Genomic DNA, 19,145 nt, shown 5'->3' with positions numbered 1-19,145 from the left:
TAGAAAGGTAATAAATGATTATATAGATTAAACTAAACTCCCTAGTTTACACAAACAGTCCTTATTTTAATGATTTTTTCTAAAAAATCACATTTTTCATATCTTTTTACATATTTAATTTAATGGATTTCATTTTAGTTTTAGCTGGATATAAAACCTTTTTCTGTTTTTTACAATATCACTGTCAGATTTTTTTTCTCGCTGAAAGAAGATTATCTGTAATATTTTATATAATTATTCTCTCCCTTTTTCTCACTTTTCTTTTCTCTTTTCGTTCGCGTATTTGACGATGTATGTATAACAGTTACAGACATACCGTCTATCTTGGTTCATGTTATCAAAAAATCATGTTGTGCGGCAAATGCCAGCGAGCTCAGCTCGTAATATGTTTCGTGGTAAGCGGATCGGGCCAACAGAATTACGTAATGTATCGAACGAATCGAGTTAAACGTTACGATGTAACTGGAAGACTTGGGTAAACAGCCATCGTAACTCTCCGCGCTCAATACTGGGCGGCCACCCTGTCTGCAAGCGGTTAGCCGCATTTCATTACATAAGGCTCGAGATACAATATGTGTGTGTAATAATTTGTCGGCGCCAGCCTATGTTACAGTTACAATTGAATTTATTTCATTATCACGCTAAATATTATGAAAATTCGTGAAAATTAATAAAACACTGAATATGATAACTACATATGAGTATTCTGTTTCAATTTTTCTCACTTTTTACCAGCACTCTGTTATTTCCGACAATCCACAAAATTTATGCAATCATACACTATGTTTGCCATATAGGCTTATATTATCTCAAAACTTTTATCAGAATTAGTTTTACGAGTGACAATTTCATGGCAATCATCCTCTCTTTTTGCAATTCGTAAAAAATCATAGAAGTTAAAGAAATATCGTAATCTTACATTATATTATTAATCTTTTTGTTCAACTTGCAATAAAATTCCAATTTTTGCATTAAAAAAATGGCGATGAGATATGAATACGGACTAAATAATTGTATATCTCTTAGGTTACGTGTTTGCATAAAAAATTATTGCACAAAAAGGAACACGGAGAGAAGAACGTGTTCTTGGTTAACCGCTGTACGGAAGGACGCACCCTGCGCGAAAAATCTATATCGCAGGAAACCGGAGTAACCTATAAACCCCCATACTGGGTCACTTCGCACCGGCGCAGTCCGGAATTCAAATAGGACGTTACTTAAATTAGGTTAACATCTAGACGATATGATACAACATTAAATGTTAGAAAAATCACTCTCTTGAACTTTCCGTCTCTCTTCGCCTGTCTTTCCTCGGCTAGTACCTATTTCAAGGACAAATTTGCATCGTGTTGTTAGAACGTAACGCAACTTTTTATTAGCACTTCCAATCGACGTACCAACCACGGCTATTCTTTTTTTTTCAAGTCGCACTAAGAGTCACGCGAAGCATGTTAGTTTAATATTTCGGTTACACAGACACGCAATTGTATCACGTACAATGCAAAAGCAGAAAAAAGAATTTGTATGTAAAGTAGATATTTGATATTTTTAGTGATATTTTTTGTCGAAGTATTATACATTTCCTTCGTCATATTCAATGTCCACAATTTAATAAACTTATTAAATTAAATGCAAAAGTACGATACAATACATATATTCACGTAAAGAAATGGGGCAAGCTTTAATTATTTGTTATATTTAATTAATAGCGACAAGGCTTTGTTACCTTCCAACCATGTTTATACTGAGAACATAGCATATAAAATAAAGGCCTTGTCAAAGGAAGAGGAAAATAATAGCGAATAATAAATCATTTTCCACCAAATATCAGATTGAACGTCGCACGCACACACATCTGTTCGCGATTTTTTAACGTTCAGCTTTAAACAGACACGTGACTAATTTTGAGAGATAGATTTGATAAAAATAAAGTCGTACAAAGAATAAAATTATACAAAGAATAAGACTCTATTATCTTACATTATCTTTTACGTTTCCTAAGCTTGTTGATTCGCTGTAAAAATACCTTTCTCTCTGCTCAATAATCTGAAAATTATTAATATCTACAGGCTTCCAATAATGAAAGATTTCTTTTAACTTGGTAAACAAATCATAGACAAAGAAGAAACACAGCACAAACTTGGGGCGATCTTTGTGTATATACGATGTTCTTTAAATTTATTCAGCAGAATGCATATACACGAAGAACTTTCAAAGCAGCGGCGCAGTCGACTCTCTCGCCCCGTGTATGGGGATAAAAAGTTTCCCAAGAAAATCTTTTCTCTCTCCCGACTGAGATGTACGCGAATAAAATTAGCCTCGTACACCTTCGATCTATCGAAGATCAATTTCGACCTCCGGAAGAGAGCGACCTTCGCGCGACATATTGACTCGCCGTTTTTCCAGCGTTTGGGGCGGAGGGGTAGCTTCGCCGTCACCCACGTGACACCACGTGTGCGGACATTATTACATCGTTCAGGCTCACTCAGTTGCATGATAAAATGCCGTAAATAGGGGCGCCATTGGCTGGGAAACACGTGCGGGCCAGCCAGCCGGCCCCGCTTTGGCTAGGCGTTTCGTCAGACTCATTTCGACAGCGAAATCGCGTTTCGTAATGGCGTCTCGTGTCCATCGCGTCAGTAGAAGGACCGAGAACGGCGACGCAGCGTAGTAACGCGATAGCAAAAAAATCGTTATCTCCATAACGCCTCTCCGCCGCGTTACGATTTTCTTTTTTCCGTATTGCAAACGCACCCATCGACGCGTCAGCGGAGGCTGTGACCATGTGTGTGCGGTGTAGATAGGCGCGCGAGCGCGACCGATGTCCACTGGTGATTGGCCCTCTCGACGTATCGGCTAGGCGACCTACTGCACGTGCCCCGATTCCCCTCTCAAGGTGAATGACGAGCAATGAGTTATCGGAGCTTCAAGCTCGAGCGTTTCTTCGCTCTGCTAGGCGCTTTTGCCGCATTACCTGGCCGCGCGCGCGCGCATTCTCTCTGCTCCGATACTTGAGTCGTGTAATATATTCATACATATACATACATATTATACGCGCGTATTCCTACACAATCGCATGAAAAGCGAATCGAGATCACGGCACAAAAAATGGAAAACCGACGAAGAAAAGCGCGGTTATTTTCGCCTTTCTCCCGTTACCTCGCTTTTATTCCTATTATCGGGCTGTGGCTCGAGTATTGATTCATATCGATATCCCCAATAAGTTTCGTACGATAAGTAGTGTTATTTGATATGATCGAGTATAGTCACGGCGGATGGAAAACGGCGATAGGTACCGACAGGTAAAAATATAAATGTCGGGACTAAGATGCGCGAAGGTGACAGCCGAACGACAGTACAACGATATCCGCCATTTCTCTCGGATAGTATGCAGATCTATTTTCGAGTGGTGGTTAAAATAGCTGAGCTTAAACTTCTGCTAGACACTGTCGGAGTTACAACGTCGAAAAGGAATTAGGTCAGACTTGAACGCGCGCGCGCGTGCGACAAAATAAGTACCAAGTAGTTTCAAGATAGCGCGATTCTAGATAACAAAAAACGAAATCGATTATTAACGACAATCTCGGTGACGCTTATCTGACGTGGAAGAAGTGTTCGTCCGGAAATATCTTGAGAACGATGCGCTCATGTATCCTTCAGTCATGTATTCTTAAAGATATTCGTATCTTTTTCATATACTCGTATATATGCTCAACTCTATTATTGATACATTGATTAGATACATTTTCTAGAGAGATGATAATCTTTGGTATATAAAATATAAAATAAAATTGTGAAGTTATGTTATAAAATATATCCATTTATAAATGTCCGATTCTTAAACGGATCACTTTTTAACGATTATAAATGTACGTTTAATATAAAGAAATCTTGTTAGTCAATCTAATATATCTTTATTCAGAAAATTTATTGAAATCTGCTATTCATAAAATTATCAGATTACGGAATTTTATTAATATCCTGAATTAAATTTAAACAGGTACGGCGCACGCAATGTGTATAATAAATAATAAATGCAATAATGATGATATAAATGGATTTTATCCAATAGCAGAATTTTGTTAACACTAATATACGCGGCAATTCTGTATATTAAATCTACTTGGATTAAACTGTAGTAGTACAACTAAACGCTCATATAAATGGAATTATTCGTTCGTTTGTTAACTGTATCACGAAAAATATAATGAAAACTCTCGTTTGAGACCAATATTGCGTTTTACATGATGCGTCATTGTGTGCGCCACGCGTAAATAGAGCGAAGACGTGGAAAAATATATAATTGGGGAAAACGCTGACCCGTATTTCCGCCATGTGTGTCATTCATCCATTATCTATTCCTTCTCTATTCCCATCGGTTATTTCATTCATCTCGCGCAGGTGTTCATCGACGATACATCGATGGAACGTGACGGACACGTTTGCAAAGACATGAAAGATCGCCCCCCAGGAACGGAAGTTTCAACGTAACTTCAACCTGTTTTCACGGTGGTCTATACGCGCGATTTCGTTATCACGCATGTAGATATACGAAACGACGCCGTGACGGCGAAAGATAACCTGGATTCCACGGCGTAAAATTCTCGCCGATGGAAACGCGTCCGCGACGACGCTGGCTGGCTACGCGCGGTACTTGCTCCGCGCGAAGGTGTAGCGCGGACACTATCGCGTCGTTAAAAACGACGCTGTCATACCGCGCGACTGCCGAAACAGTCGTTGTGCCGGCTAAATATAAATGCAAGGAACCCCTCCCTATGTCCCTTTTTCTCTCTCTCGAGAAACAGTTGCATAACCCGATGGCATGAGGAGCGCGTGATGCGCTGCGATGGCACACCGAACGAACGTGAAACTGCGGAAGTCGGAGCAGCCTAGCCACGGCGGCTTGCGAGACCGCATGATTGCCGGCGCAGTTTTACAAGCGAGTACCTTTGGCTATACTACCTGCTCCAACGCGATCGATAACGCAATGCCACTCGGCTAAAAAAGTCGAGGTAACGTCTGTGCCATCATCAGTGCTCGCGAGTCGAGTAAAACAACAAACGGCGATCGCTACAAGTACCATCGTCTTTCCCGCGATTTCATTGACGCAAATAGTGCACTGTTTAAGTTGGCTGCGTAATTAATATTAGTTTCTAGTAATAGTGTGATATTTTTATAAGAAAGCCAATTGCTGAATAATCAACAATTAAAATTGGCAATACTATAACATAATGTTTAACTCGTCCATTAATTAAATACAAGTATTTGATTTGAATTAAACGCTTGAAGAAAAATAGTCTGTCAACAGAGAAGTAATTGTAAGTTAAAAGTTATTTTCTAGAGATTTAGCTCCCAGAATAGATATTTGTTCTCACAGATTCTTTCACTTCGATATCTGCAGTAATTGAGGAATAATACTAAATAGTTAAACGGATAAATCGCAAAAAGTATCGCATATTTTTAAAGATAAAAATTAAAATATGTTTAACACATGGATCTCTAATATATGCGTGTCTAATAATGCACTAGTCGACTTTTTCTCGCGGAACTATAAATTAAATTTCCTGAAAAAAAACTAATTTATTTCTCCAATGAATTCTCAGTAAAAATTTTCTTAAAACTCTAAATTTCATAATAAAGTAGACCGATGTTCCGTTGAAAATTTTTTAATTTGTCTATCTGCTTATCAACATCTCGCTAGAAGGTGATTCTAGTACCAAATCACTTTCTAATCCTCACGGAATTTCCAAATTTACTCACTTGCTGGAATGGCGGTAGCTGCAGCAGATCCCTGTCTTCGGCGGCGGTGACCTCGAAAGTCGGAGCTGGTTGTGGCGGGTATATGTTGCCCTTGCCGGGATATGATGTGCTCCGACGAAACTTCACCGGGCTGATGCAAGAGGGATGCGCCGCCGCCGGGCCCGGATGGCCCGGAAACGTCGGACTTGGTTTGCGACCTTGCAACCCGGCAGCGGCCGCGACCGCCGCAGCGGCATGCAGAGATGAGTGCAACGGCGGTAGATTGGGCACAGATCTACCGCGATTCCAGGGTGACAGACCCGGGCTTGCAACGGCGGCTGCAGCAGCCGCTTGCGGACCTGCACCCCACTGTTGCGGGGCCTGCGGCCCACCTGACCACGCGGCGTAGCCCTTGCCGGGCAGATAAACACCCGGATGTGATGCAGGTGGCGGTTGTTGCTGTTGCTGTTGATGTTGCTGCTGCTGTTGTTGCTGTTGCTGTTGCTGAGCGGACGATACTGGCAAACCACTGTGTCTGGTGGCGGTGGGTGCACCTGCATTACCATGCTGTTGTTGTTGCGGGAAATTGTGGCTGGCTGTGATTGCACGGCGAGTACCGGTTGACACTGCACCGGTGGCGCCGGTGCTGGCAAACAGGCCCGCGGGTCCGCCGGCTGGGAAATTCTGAAACGCGGCAATCGAACCATTGACCGGCAACGCGCCGTGCAACCCGCTGTCGTCCGGCGCGGACCACAAGCTGGGTACTCGGCCGCCAGGATCAGCGAAGCCTTGTAGAGCCGAAGTCGTGCTACACGTGATATCCTTCTCCGTTGATGAGGGCGTCGTCGGTGTGATGGAAATGCTCTCCGCCTCGATCACATCCTTCGACTTGTCCTGTCCGGCTACGGCATCCAGTGCACCACTCGGTGAGAGTGGGGCGGATTTGCCGGTGGTTTGCTTTTCGATCAGCAGGTCGTCTTGCATCGTGGATGTCGTTATGATGACGGCGGCGCTGGCGTTGCTGCTGCTGCTGCTGCTATTACTGCTGCTGCTGATGCCGCTGTTAGCCGTGCTAGACTTCAGACTGGTCAGGGTACTCGAGAAGAGACTCGTCGTGCTAAAGTCCCCCATAAATCACCACAAGGTTTCCGGTGGCCGAACGTCCACGCGACGATGACGCAACGTCCGTCGCGATACTCAACACCACCACCTCCAACTAGGCCCTTCGGAAACTTCCTTCTCTCCGTTACCCGTCTCCCACGGATCCGGTCACTCGCGGCACGAGGGTATCGTTGTCGTTAAACGCGAGAGGGCCGCGCGCGTCCTCCACGTAGTGTAACTCGTCGTCGTTCCTGTCCGGCACGAGCTCGCGGGGCAAACTATCGATCCACGGCCACACGCGTAAAAACACCCACGGAGAGAGACCCCGGAAACCGAAAGACTACGCTATGTGATGATCCTCCTCGTCGCGTGTCTCTTCTCTGCTCTCTCGCTCTTTGCTTTTCTTTCGCTGCTTTTCTCTCTCTCTCTCTCTCTTTCTTTCTTATTCTCTTTCGTCCGGTTTCCCACCTCCTATTCCTCCGTTCCACCTTCTATTTTCACGCCTCGGTCTATTTTTCCTCGGGGGCTGCGCTCGCAGTCTCGCTCTCGTGTGTCTTCGTTCGTTCTCTTCCTAAACACGATCGCGCACTCGTTCGCACCTCGGGAATGCTCCTCTAGATCCCGCTGACGCCGCGTCGCCCCGTCAGTACGATTCGGCAGCGACTCTGTCCTCGTGGCATCCTCTTGGCTGGTCAGGGAGCCAAACTCACTCGACGCGTGTTATCATCGTCGTCGCGATGCTCCGATTCGAAGCGCTGCTCTTGCAAAGCTTCTCCCGGCTGCCTGTCCTGCGTTCGATCGTTCGCCCGCTCGTTCGTTACGAATACCGCTCTCGTTCGCCGTGTACGTGTTCCCGTTCGCGGACTACCCCCTGGCGAACATACTTTCGATCCTCTCGGCGATCGCACACACCGCTGGACCACTTGGAACCCTCCCAAATACGCAGCGCAGCGCGCGCGACCTTTTGCTTTCCACTACCACACGCACACGCGACTACAATACGAGGTCGCCCCGCGGATCGTGTATCGTAGTTGCAGAGGAGGAAAAACGGATAAGAGGGAGGGAGAAGTATACGTATTGGTGTACACGATATGTTTCACCACCCGAGTCCGATGGAGCGATGATCCGCGTCCCCTTTCCGGATGATCAACTATGAGCAACTATGCGACTGAACTCGCACTGAACTCACAGGATTCGAGAGACGCTTCACTCCTGCGAGAATAACAAATAGCTCCAAGATGTACTCGCGAGACAGTCGTGCGCTAACTCCTCCAACAACGAGTTGTCGTCGCCGATCGCCGATTGTTCCGTACGGTGCGGCGTAATCGGTTGTCGCGCGCGCGCGTGCTCGATCGATCACCGATAAAAGCCCGCGAGACGTGAAGTGGGACGCGCGGTACGGACAGTGGAGGGCCTCGCCGAGTGTGGTGTCGTACGCGCACGCACGGCGAGTCTCACGAGGACACTGCGACGAAACGCGAGCCCGAGGAGTGTAAGCGCGCGGGGTCAGGTCAGGGTTACTACAGCACACCACTGCCGCGCTCACCGGCTGCGACGTGTCACCACCCGGACGACAATCCGGCGCGGAGCGAAGCGGAGTCCACAGCGCACCGCAGTGGATCACGTACACGGCGGTGACCCGGGGAGCTCCCTCTCTATTCCGCCGTTGATCCGCCTACGTGCGGTACCGTGCACCACCTCCGAACACACACGTACTACGTCGTCGTCGCCGCTACCGCCGCCGTCGTCGTCGTCGTTGTCGCTGTCGTCCGCCACCTCGTCTACGACGTACGACGGTCTAGCGCTGCCTCCCGTTCAGTTCATGCATCTTCCCTGTTTTCTTTTACCCTCGGCGGCGCTATCCCTGGCACGGCTGTCCAGCTGCTCTGCGTGTCCTCCGCGCGTACGCCCTCACGCCTCCGTCGGCCGCGCTCGAGCTCCAACAGATCAGAGGAGAGAGAGAGAGGAGGGCTGGTGGAGGTGTAAGGAGGAGGTGGTGGCCCGGAAAACTCCAGCCAGCAGAGCGCGTTTCGACGACGCGACTTCGTGGTCTCTCCTCTGCCGTCGCCGCTGCTGGTGCTGCTGCTGCCGCTGCTGCGTCGTCGTCGCCGTGTGTGCCTCTCGCGCGCGCGCGCGCCGGAATAGTGCGATTCGTGCGTCGTGCCGACTTTTGGAACACTGCGGCCGCGCCGCAGATCGGAGCATGCCACAGTCCGAATCGCGAGTATAAGGTCGTCGTGTGGCCGCGCATAAAGCCGTGCGCACTCGACGGTCCTCGCCCGACCGTCCGTGTCGCGTTCTCGTTGCGTTACTCCGACGCCGATTGTCCTCCTCGTCGTCGTCGTCGTCGTCGTCGTTGCCGTTATCGTCGTCGTCGTCGGCGTCGCCGCCGTTGCGTCGGCGGTGCTGCGTCGCGCGTCGCGACGTCGCTCACGCAGGCGCCCTGACGCCCCGACGTCGCCACCGCCATCGCGGCCGCACCGAAACCACCACCGCGACGCTTGTTGTTTACCCCTTCCGCCTCCTCGTTCCGCCGTTCTCTTCCGCTGCTCGTTCGCAACCCTCTAGTTATATAGGGTGCTCCGTATAACTAGAAATCACCGAATGTTGTTTTAACTACAGATTCAAACAATAGATTTTGAGTGGAATTATTCAATACTGGAAAGTGGATTTCATTAAGTCTTAAATCTATAAAAGTTGTATTAGGAGAAGCAATTGTGACTTCTCTCACAGTGGTGAGAGAAAGTCGAGAAGAATAAAATATTATTTCTAAAATACCCTTTTATAATAGGTCGCTGATACAAAACTAACTATGAATTCACAGCGTAATTTAACGCTTAACAGCGTTTATAAAAGACCTAAGTTCGATTTGTATTTATTTATACTAACAAACTCAAATTTGAACGTTGGAAAGATAATTTGTTAAAATTGTATGCAAATAAATCATACTAGAAATTGCCTATATAACATATGTTTCTGAAAGAATAATATTTAGTTGTAGTATCACAATATAATCACACATGAAAATGAAGAAGTCGTGTCCAAATTTTTCACCCTCAATGACAGGGTGCGAAAGCTCATCGGCAAGCTCGAGAGGCGAATCGACACTTAATATTTCTTTGAGGACTCGAAACTTGCTCAACGAATCAACGATCGACGCAAGCGCCGCGAGACGGCTGCGTGCTTGATAAGCGGTCGCTCGATAAGAGCCGAGGGAGCTGTTTGGTTATGTACCGACGGCAGAGAGAACGACGTGTGAGCGGTCGTATGGTATATGGGAGGATTAGAGGCCAAGCACGTAAATAAAAATATCGCGACGGGCGATTTATAGCGGTGGATAACGAGGATTGCGCCTTCCCGAGAGCAAGAAGAAGATGGGGGAGAAGAGGTAGAGAGGGGGAGGGCGCTACGACGTGAAGTACGCGCCGCGTCGTAATTACGCTTGAATCTCGCGTGCTTTCTTGTCCGGGATATCGTCTTGCTGTGTGATGAGCTGCCTCCGTCAGGAGGCTGCATCGTGCAGTAAATCTCTTATGATTAGCTGCAGGATGCGAGTCGTGCTCTCTCGTAGACCCATAGACGCGGCCTACATTGTTCATGAATGCATTCCCCGTGCTTGAAGCGCTCTACGTAATACCGAAATTAAATATTAACGCGCGAGAGATGCCGATATTTTTGCCAAACGTGGAAATAATCTAATCACCTTGCTGAGATTTTTTGCTGATAACGAGGCGACGATAAATCCGCGAGATTAATTTCTTTGAAATCGGCGCGTCTGTTTCCTTTTTCTTGTTTTTTTTTTCCAGGAAAAAATAAAGAAAGTGATAAAATATTTGAATAATCTGTACTTGAATATATATGAAATAATTTTCTATTAACTTATAAAGTGAAATCAGACTTTATCTAATGTGCTTTATATACTGAAAATACGCAAATGGCACAAGAGGTTTTAAACCTGCTTAAAATGTATCCTCATATAAATTTTATTTCTCCGCTAGTACTAGTAATAGTATAACCTTTCTTTTAATTTCAAGAGAGCAATACAAGAGAGCTTACATCAAATTCACGATAAGACTCATGTTAGATATAACTAAGCTGTTGTCAAAGAGCGACTAACCTTCTTGCGTATTCTAAACTGCATTCGCAAAAATATTGTTCTTAAATAATTTTCTCTACAAAGCGACACATGAGTGCATTTGAAATACGTTACAATTTTGAACTTTTTTAGGCTGGAAATAACTTTAACGTAGACGCGTAGACGTGCAACGCTATTTCAAATGGCGGATTTTAAACGAATGTCACGAAGTAGTCGCAGGCGTCTGACTCACTATCCTCTCTAGTCGTCTACAGTCACGTTGCACATCTTGTCTAGACTCCCGTCTTTTGCCGCATTACGTACCCGTCCCGTGTTCGTCTGCAACATCGGATCAGATATTTGACGTTTCGACGGTCGGAAAAGTCTGCTGCGTATAGATTGTCCCAACGTGTCAACAGTTAATCCGCAAATATGAATAGACTCTTTGGACGTGCTAAACCCAAAGAACCGCCACCAAGCATCACAGACTGCATCGCCGGGGTAAGAACAATTGTATTTGTTGCTGTCAAGGAATAACGTCGATTGTTTTCTATTCGTCGCATTATCGTGACATTTCCGATATCTAAAGGAATAGTGCCGCATACTTTTGCTTTAAACAGCATAATGTATGAGAAATCCTCGCTTTTTCGAAGAAAATAGAAACTTACCTGGTAAATGTATGATACCTTCATCAAGGTTGACAGTAGGGCGGACTCGGCAGAAAAGAAGATAGCCAGGTTAGACGCAGAGCTGAAAAAGTACAAGGACCAAATGGTGAAAATGAGAGATGGACCGGCTAAGAACGCGGTAAAGGCCAAGGCATTGCGAGTATTGAAGCAGCGAAAAATGTATGAGGCTCAAGTTGACAATTTGCGTCAACAGGCTTTCAACATGGAACAAGCAAATTATGCCACTCAAACGTTAAAAGACACTCAGGCAACTGTGGTCGCTATGAAGGAAGGTGTCAAGCAAATGCAGAAGGAATTTAAGAATATCAATATTGATCAAATCGAAGTAAGGAAAATAAATCATTATAAGTGATACAATAACTTTGTAATAATTAAAATATTTACTCAACATTGTTATTGTTGGATCACAGGATATGCAGGACGATTTGGCAGATATGTTGGAACAGGCTGATGAAGTACAAGAAGCGATGGGTCGTAGTTATGGAATGCCCGAGATTGATGATGATGAGCTAGCAGCGGAACTGGAAGCGCTTGGCGATGATCTTGCCTTAGACGAAGATGCTAGCTTCCTAGACGACGCCATAAAAGCACCTAGCGCACCAGATAAAGAACCCGGAGCAAGTTCCGTCAAGAACAAGGTCTGTACTTAAATAAAAATAATAAGTCTGAGCACAGCAAAAATTATTTATCAAAATATATTAATTTGCAAATTCTTAGAAGAAAATAATACACAATTTATGATCCATAAAAATGAAATTTCTAAAAGAAGATGTCTATGTTTTATGTACAGGACGGCGTTCCAGTGGACGAGTTTGGTTTGCCGCAAATACCTGCTAGCTAAATTTAAGGTACATCAAAATTTCTGGATAAGATAATGTAAGCTTAAAAATGTTCGCGCGTGCATGCCCAAAGACACTTGATGACTTGATCTTCGAAAGACACAAAAAAACAAAGCTTTTCTAATCAACACCTTTGATGCGACATAGATTATACTCTAACAAAGTGCTGTTAATAAAACTTGCGTAAGTGACATTAGTTCCGTACTAATAGAGTTTTGTTACTGTTTTAAAATGCATTACTTTTATTAGTTATGTTGTATATACATATTAAAGAATTTAAGATAAATATTAATAATAAATATTGAATTTCTTTCTGAAATACGTGTAAAATACATTTACGTTTATCTTCGATTTCTTTTTACAAGGTTATTAAATTACTTGTAATCTAGGAATATTTGTCTCTTCCATACTCCGTATTTCTGCGTAACATTCACAAAGGCTAAGTATATCTTCTCTGCTCTCAGTGAAATGCGTTTCTTCAAATCCGTGTACTTGCGTATAGTGATGAACATGTGCCTAAAATATAATTTCATAATGATGCAATTTTCAATTCTACATTGAAAAATTTGTACGTGCTCGTCTAATCGCAGACTTCGAAGAACAAGGCAGGAGAAATGTAGAAGTACGAACGATTCAGCCTTGTTTCACAAAAGATATGTAGCTAAGTTTCATCGTTATACCTTTTTCCTATATAATTTCGAGAATTCTTGAATTATGTCTCTAAATAGTAACGACATAGCGGATGAATTAAGGAGACACAACAACGATGAGGAGTGTCCTGCCGGAGGAATGGAGCATAATCCTATCTTCATACAGTCTCTACTCCACGAAGTGAATTTCGATTTATTCTGAAACCTACGAGAAAAGAAAATTACGATTCAATGGGATAATTATTGCATATGTACAAACGTAGCATAAGTTCATTGAAAAATGACGAAATACCTTTCAATATTTCGTTTCATGTCGCTTAAGGTAGTATTTCCCCTTGCGATATGTGCAGCAGCAAGGACGACGGAGGTGGGCTGGAGAGGGTCTAATTTAATTAACTGATTATTTCGCGACCATGCATTGATGAACAGTTCATCCTGCAATCTTAAATGGCAATATCGATATATGAATTTAACATGAAAGCAAGTAAGAGAAGAACAAGATAGAAAGACAGAATCAAGATACTTTGTTTCCTGCATGGTGCACATATCTGAAGCGGATAAAGTTGCGGGGCTGATACTGCTGAATACATAATGCAGTTTCGAGTAGGGCACCAGATTTGTGGCAACTTCATTCATATCCATATTTAGACTGCCCGGAAATCTGGACCCGCTGAAACGAATCGTTGCCTTCACAATAAATACCGGGTCTCGCGTCGCTGACAAAATCCGATTACCTGGTCAAGTGCAGCAGCATATTGACAACAATACTGTTCATATCTTGAAACGGCCGACACGAGGCGTTGTAATTCATTTGACCCGTATTCTCCCGCTTCATTTGAGCATTACATATGTCTAAGAGAGCTTTGTTCTCCACGGGAAATACACACGTGGCGTGTTCTATAAGTTCTCGAGTCGCTAGTAGAGCATTATAAGGTGCAGTTATGGTGTCTCGCGTATTCGCTGGGTACACGCACGAGACAATCCTAAAATATTAATTTACCATAATTAAAACAATTCAATTTATCTTTATATCAGTCTGATGTTTGCAGACATCAGATGTTATATTACTCTACTCGTTTAGTCGTGTGAGAAGTACCTCTCCACGTGAGGATAATTATCTTTTAATAGCTTCAAGGTCGCCGTGCCTAATCCGGATCCAGTGCCACCGCCTAAAGAGTACAACAACAGAAATCCATGTAATCGATCGCACTTTTCGACCGTACGTCTTACACTTTCCTCCAAACGATCCTGATGTTTTCTACCGTGTTCATAGTATCCTATTGCCCTGGAAATCGTACAAGTATACTGTATATATTTTTTACATCAATGCCACTCAAAATCTACCAACGTTATTATGTCTTTTTACCAATTGTTTGCGGATCCTGGATAATTTGTTACAATGCACGTTTGATCAAACAGCTGGCGCAATGGGCCTTGCTTGAACCTAGATACAACACTGTCTTCCATATCTACTAGCACAGCCTGTTTCAGAAAGTGTTTAGATTTGAGAAAAATTTATTCATCTATATATGGGAGACGCCAGTTAAAACAATTTACGTACCCTAGCTTTAACTTTGGCTTTGTTTAAGTCGGCTATATCTTGAAAATGTAAGTTATCTGCAGCATTGGGGACATGAAAAAAACTGGGGAATGCGTGAGACAGATCATTCACGTGTTTCACGTGATTTCGTTGCACTTTGAGCAAATTTACACCACTGGAGGTGGTCTGAATGCCATATTCGTGCAGGGCTAAGGGCCAGAATGCTGATCCTACTTGATTTCCGCATTGCCCAACTAAAATGTATTATACACGTAAGACGATAAGAAACGAATAAAAAGAAAACACATTATTCTTCTGGTTTATGCACAACTTATTTACAAAATCGTTACACAAGAGCCTAACAATTGCATTGTACGTATTTACCTTGTACCGTAACAAATTGACTCATTATATTCACGATTTAAACGCTCAGTATTATTTAAATTGTTAAATTACATGAAATTTTTTATGATAAAAATTATTTTCTGCTACAAACATTTATTATTTTTGCGTCAGTGTTAAATGGACTCGAAAGGCAATTCGAAACCTGATGATCGTTAAAACTTAGGTCCTTTAATTACAGTACAAATCACGCTCTTTATTCATGCGATAAAAGATATACGTTTGGAGAAAAAAAAAGAAAAAGGGAACATTGAAAGGAGAGAATGAAAATTCAGTTAAAAGATATATATACAGGTTATATTTATGCCGTCACATCACATGACGCACTGAATCAACGGACGTGACGTGACTCGAGATAAATCGATTCGGGACAATCGTTCCGCCATTAATCTCGATTACTACGTCTCGAATTACAACTGAGTATCGTATCGAGTTATTTTGAATCTTTTGTCACAGTTTCGGCAGCCGCAGTATCGGCGATATGCAGCGATCGTGATAATAGGGGTATTGGCGGAGATTCTGTGTAATTGGAAAAATGAGCAGAGCAGCTGAAGTGATGAAATGGATTTTCGTATATCTCTGTCTGTCTCAATGCGCGTACGCACGGCGTATCCTCGAAGAGCCGAGTAAGTGTCGCCTAACCTATATCATATCTGAGAGATAAGTCGGCTTTGATATTATCAGAAAGTACGTGAAACTGACACAAGACAGCTGCACTCTGTTTTACATCACGCGATAAGCGTTATCAATGATATTAATTCTATCATAACATACGTGTAGACTTCATAGCAATTATTGTATTGTATATATATGGAATTAGTAGCAATTATTAAACTGTCCTGAAATATGTTAATAATTATGTATTCGAACATGTCTGTTTAGCTATCTGTTGAGTTCAAAGTCTGCGTCGTTATTTTTTATTTGAGGAAAAAGCTTCCAGAATGTTTAATACTTATCTATTTATGAGTTAACATTTTTACTAATGTATATTTTTACGTCTGCTAACGAAGAAAGAAATCAGATTTCTGAAAACAGGCTGACTTATCAACTGGCACAACATGCGCCATCGTATTAGTGTTCTGTTTCGGATAGCAGCAGTACATGTATATGTGTCTGATTTAATGTTTCAGAAGTGCACTTCTTGAATCCAGGTGACAGCGTAGAAAATAATAGACCTGGACTCAAAACGTATTGTCACAATGCTACATCAAAATATTTGACACACATATGGAGAACGATGACTGTAAGAGAGTTTCAGGATCATGCATATTCCACAGTTGTGCATATTTGCTTACGCCGTTACTTACGACAGAAATACATCTCGTTGTAGATGCATTTGAATATCAATTCGGACTCCTTTGTCTTGTATGACGGTAAATCGCCTCGTGAAATTCTCCAGAAGCACGATGAAAACGAAGGATCCTGGAGTTACAGCCTGTTCGACACAGGAAGGCATAAACAATTGAAAGTGGATCCCTTTGAAAATAGGTGCATAGGTGTTTACGTAGACTCCGTCAAAGAATCTGGGTATATAATGACTCTGTCGGAAACACGTGAGCATCCGAGTCTGCGATTATTCCTTTCTCTGCATTAGTACGATTGGTAACGTAGTCTCATTGTTCATTACCAGGTATCAACGTTTGGAGATTGACGATGATGATAATGGGTATCATAATTTTCTCGGCTGCGCGGATACTGAGCCAGAATTCATTATTTTACTATGTTTGCGGTATAGCGTTCGGTGTCTCTTTGTCTATCATAATCTTGATATACATGGCAGGAAAATTGGTGCCACGGGTAGTTACTTCAATCTGCAATAACACTTGACCAATATAACCACTCTTGTTGAAATATCTCATGTACCTTTCTATTATTATTATTATTATTAAGGGAAAAGTTATGTACTTATTGTTCGCTGCATCGATGAGCGTGTACCTTGCGCAAGCATTGTGGGAGAATGCACAGTTAATCGCGGTACAGTATAGAGAATGGGTCATGTGGTACATCCTCGTTACGTCTCTGATTAGTTTTGTAATCTGCTACCGTTTCGGCCCGGTTACCAACGCGAGAACGAAGAAAATAATACAATGGTTTTTACAGGTAAATTTGTATTATGCATGATTTTTCTCCTTATTTCTTCATAAATGATTTTTTATATGCATTATTTTTTTTTCTTATTTATTTATAAATGATTTTATATGTTCTTACAGCTCGTGGGATTATTACTGATATATAATAGTAGCCACTTCCGAGAAGCATCTTTATCGTGTTGCATTGTGCTCGTGTTTCTTTATAACTTGCCGAAAGCAATGATTAATCGAAGCAGACAATACTGGTAAGCACACAGGATGATCTATAATATAACTACTCTCTCTCGCCATTTTGCAATAAGCTACAATCATATGCTATGCAGATCAGCAATAAAAAGTTGATCTGTATAAAAAAAGGTGATTATTTTCTAGATTAGCTATTCTTGTGTGAATAAAATTTTAATTTCTTCTGTGCACATATCTTACTCCTATTTATGTTGCTTCTCTATCAACGTTATCATATTCTAATGATTTTATACACATTTAATATTATTTGAATGTTAATAAGTTGTTGCTCTATAATCATTATATTGTTTAAGCACTGTGTACAATTATGTAATCTTTATGTAATCTTCTCTTTTTGCTTTATAATTATGCTTATATAACTAATATTCTGTATTTATATTACTAATCATGCGTTTAATTACTGATATCTCACTCATATTTGAAAAATCTTCAAAAAGATTTGCAAATATACCAAATGTATGAAATGTGATTACTAATATTATTTTTTTATTGGTATGATATCAAATTTCACATTTTGTGTATTTGAGCACTTTTTAATACTTTTTATATAATATGTCCAGTGTACAGCAATTGTATATATCTTCAGTTTGCAATAAAATGTATTAAATCTATTACATATTTTATTTGTTTTATTTAAGGTATGCTTATTAAAACAGATTGTGCATATCGTTGTTTTTATACTAATAAATTTGGATATAAATAATATTATACATTTTATATGTAAGATGTGCATTGTACGTACAAATGGAAAACGCTTGACGAATATCTAATAACGTCCATTTATTTTAATTAAGAAGAGAAAGAAAAATAAGAACTGGTGGTTTCAAATATTTTATAAAAAATTATGTTTAATATTTATCCATCTATGTACGTGCGCACGTGTGTATGTGTATATACATGTAAAAGAATATTTTATATTTCTTCTGATCTGCTTTATAGACAAAAAAGATAATTTACCACCTTTGATTTTTCTCTTTTTTTTTTAAACGAGGCGAAACGTGTTTCCGGAAAAGCGAAAATTGCTAGACGAAGATGAGTATCGTCAAGAAGGAATACGAGAAACTAAGAAAGCTTTGAAAGAATTACAGAAGTATTGCGCCAGTCCAGAATGCAATTCTTGGAAAACCGTCTTAAGACTCAAAGATCCTATAAGGTTATCATTTACTTTATCTACTGTTGCATATAAGCGACATGGAGATTTTTTAATTAACAATATGAATCTTTTAGATTTGCGAAATTTATGGAAGGGGAGTCACATCTATCAGAAGATGAAGTGGATAATCATGAAGAAGAAATATCAAAAATTATAGAGAAAGCTGAGTTCACAGACGATGAGGATTTTTATTAAATACAAGAAATAGTACTTAATTAAGATCAAATATTACACATGTAAAAATATATATTTAATTTGTAGTAAAAATTAATATTTTTGTAATAATATATAAAGCGTCATGTTTCTTTTTTTATAAACCATAACAGTAAAAAGTATGTTTCGTGCATTTAAATAAACTATGATATAGAATTGTTTAAAAAATTTGTCCATACGTTTATTCACGTATGCTTTTGGTTGTTATTATGTACCAGAATAATAAGTTTTGTGTTACATCATGTAAGAATTACTATATTGAATTTTTCTTAGAAATACATATGTAGTTTTGTGAAAAAACTCTACCAATATTGACATAATGTTGTTCTGGTTATAAAGAGTGGAAGTAAATAAATGAAATAAATAAAATATTTTTGTAATTATTTGTTTTATTGTTTATTTTTATTT

General features: G+C 41.4%; 4 protein-coding genes across 6 annotated transcripts in view; 2 read left to right on the top strand and 2 right to left on the bottom strand.

The window, feature by feature from the left end:
* LOC105281003 (cytoplasmic polyadenylation element-binding protein 2) overlaps positions 1-8,927 on the bottom strand; it is a 169,635-nt gene extending 160,708 nt beyond the window's left edge. Inside the window, exon 1 of one of the 2 annotated variants that reach the window (XR_894220.3) lies at positions 5,761-6,870. Coding sequence is in view for 1 of the 2 variants with exons in the window: in XM_011341909.3 (XP_011340211.1) it covers positions 5,761-6,870 (1,110 nt within the window). In the remaining variant the exon portion in view is untranslated. Of the gene's footprint in view, positions 1-5,760 lie in introns of both variants that reach the window. The other variant, XM_011341909.3, reaches the window with a different exon arrangement.
* A 2,207-nt stretch (positions 8,928-11,134) lies between these two features.
* Positions 11,135-12,757, top strand: LOC105281006 (charged multivesicular body protein 5). Of its 2 annotated transcripts, XM_011341914.3 has the most exons (5): positions 11,135-11,416; positions 11,612-11,722; positions 11,798-11,929; positions 12,015-12,242; positions 12,395-12,757. In XM_011341914.3, exons 1-5 carry the CDS (start codon positions 11,348-11,350, stop codon positions 12,443-12,445), a joined length of 591 nt encoding a protein of 196 aa, XP_011340216.1. In that variant the 5' UTR covers positions 11,135-11,347; the 3' UTR covers positions 12,446-12,757. The 2 variants fall into 2 exon arrangements, with proteins under 2 accessions (XP_011340216.1, XP_011340215.1); XM_011341913.3 differs by having other exon boundaries at positions 11,143-11,416; positions 11,612-11,929.
* LOC105281005 (tubulin epsilon chain) lies at positions 12,666-15,042 on the bottom strand. The gene is made up of 9 exons (XM_011341912.3): positions 15,018-15,042; positions 14,655-14,887; positions 14,460-14,575; positions 14,190-14,378; positions 13,828-14,076; positions 13,617-13,763; positions 13,386-13,535; positions 13,124-13,298; positions 12,666-12,959 (listed from the first exon to the last, which is right to left on the bottom strand). Exons 1-9 carry the CDS (start codon positions 15,040-15,042, stop codon positions 12,813-12,815), a joined length of 1,431 nt encoding a protein of 476 aa, XP_011340214.1. The 3' UTR covers positions 12,666-12,812.
* Positions 15,043-15,439: 397 nt separating this feature from the next.
* Positions 15,440-19,106, top strand: LOC105281004 (nuclear envelope integral membrane protein 1). The gene is made up of 8 exons (XM_011341911.3): positions 15,440-15,661; positions 16,166-16,278; positions 16,366-16,588; positions 16,666-16,832; positions 16,926-17,135; positions 17,246-17,370; positions 18,363-18,524; positions 18,599-19,106. Exons 1-8 carry the CDS (start codon positions 15,571-15,573, stop codon positions 18,717-18,719), a joined length of 1,212 nt encoding a protein of 403 aa, XP_011340213.1. The 5' UTR covers positions 15,440-15,570; the 3' UTR covers positions 18,720-19,106.
* Positions 19,107-19,145: the final 39 nt, after the last annotated feature.

The sequence above is a fragment of the Ooceraea biroi genome, chromosome 5 (genome assembly GCF_003672135.1).
Source record: "Ooceraea biroi isolate clonal line C1 chromosome 5, Obir_v5.4, whole genome shotgun sequence".
Lineage (NCBI taxonomy): Eukaryota > Metazoa > Arthropoda > Insecta > Hymenoptera > Formicidae > Ooceraea > Ooceraea biroi.
Note: the sequence above shows the minus strand (reverse complement) of the source record. Positions and strands in the feature narration are given on the sequence as shown.

Bases quoted from the DNA above. Each gene is read 5' to 3' on its own strand.
- LOC105281004 (XM_011341911.3), top strand. From the start codon at position 15,571: ATGAGCAGAGCAGCTGAAGTGATGAAATGGATTTTCGTATATCTCTGT. The intron at 16,589-16,665 runs GTGAGCATCCGA...GTTCATTACCAG, and splicing joins AATGACTCTGTCGGAAACAC to GTATCAACGTTTGGAGATTG. The intron at 16,833-16,925 runs GTAGTTACTTCA...ATTATTATTAAG, and splicing joins CAGGAAAATTGGTGCCACGG to GGAAAAGTTATGTACTTATT.
- LOC105281005 (XM_011341912.3), bottom strand. From the start codon at position 15,042: ATGAGTCAATTTGTTACGGTACAAG. The intron at 14,077-14,189 runs GTACTTCTCACA...TTAATATTTTAG, and splicing joins AATTATCCTCACGTGGAGAG to GATTGTCTCGTGCGTGTACC. The intron at 13,299-13,385 runs GTATTTCGTCAT...CTTTTCTCGTAG, and splicing joins ATGAAACGAAATATTGAAAG to GTTTCAGAATAAATCGAAAT.
- LOC105281006 (XM_011341913.3), top strand. From the start codon at position 11,348: ATGAATAGACTCTTTGGACGTGCTAAACCCAAAGAACCGCCACCAAGC. The intron at 11,417-11,611 runs GTAAGAACAATT...ACCTTCATCAAG, and splicing joins TCACAGACTGCATCGCCGGG to GTTGACAGTAGGGCGGACTC. The intron at 11,930-12,014 runs GTAAGGAAAATA...GTTGGATCACAG, and splicing joins TCAATATTGATCAAATCGAA to GATATGCAGGACGATTTGGC.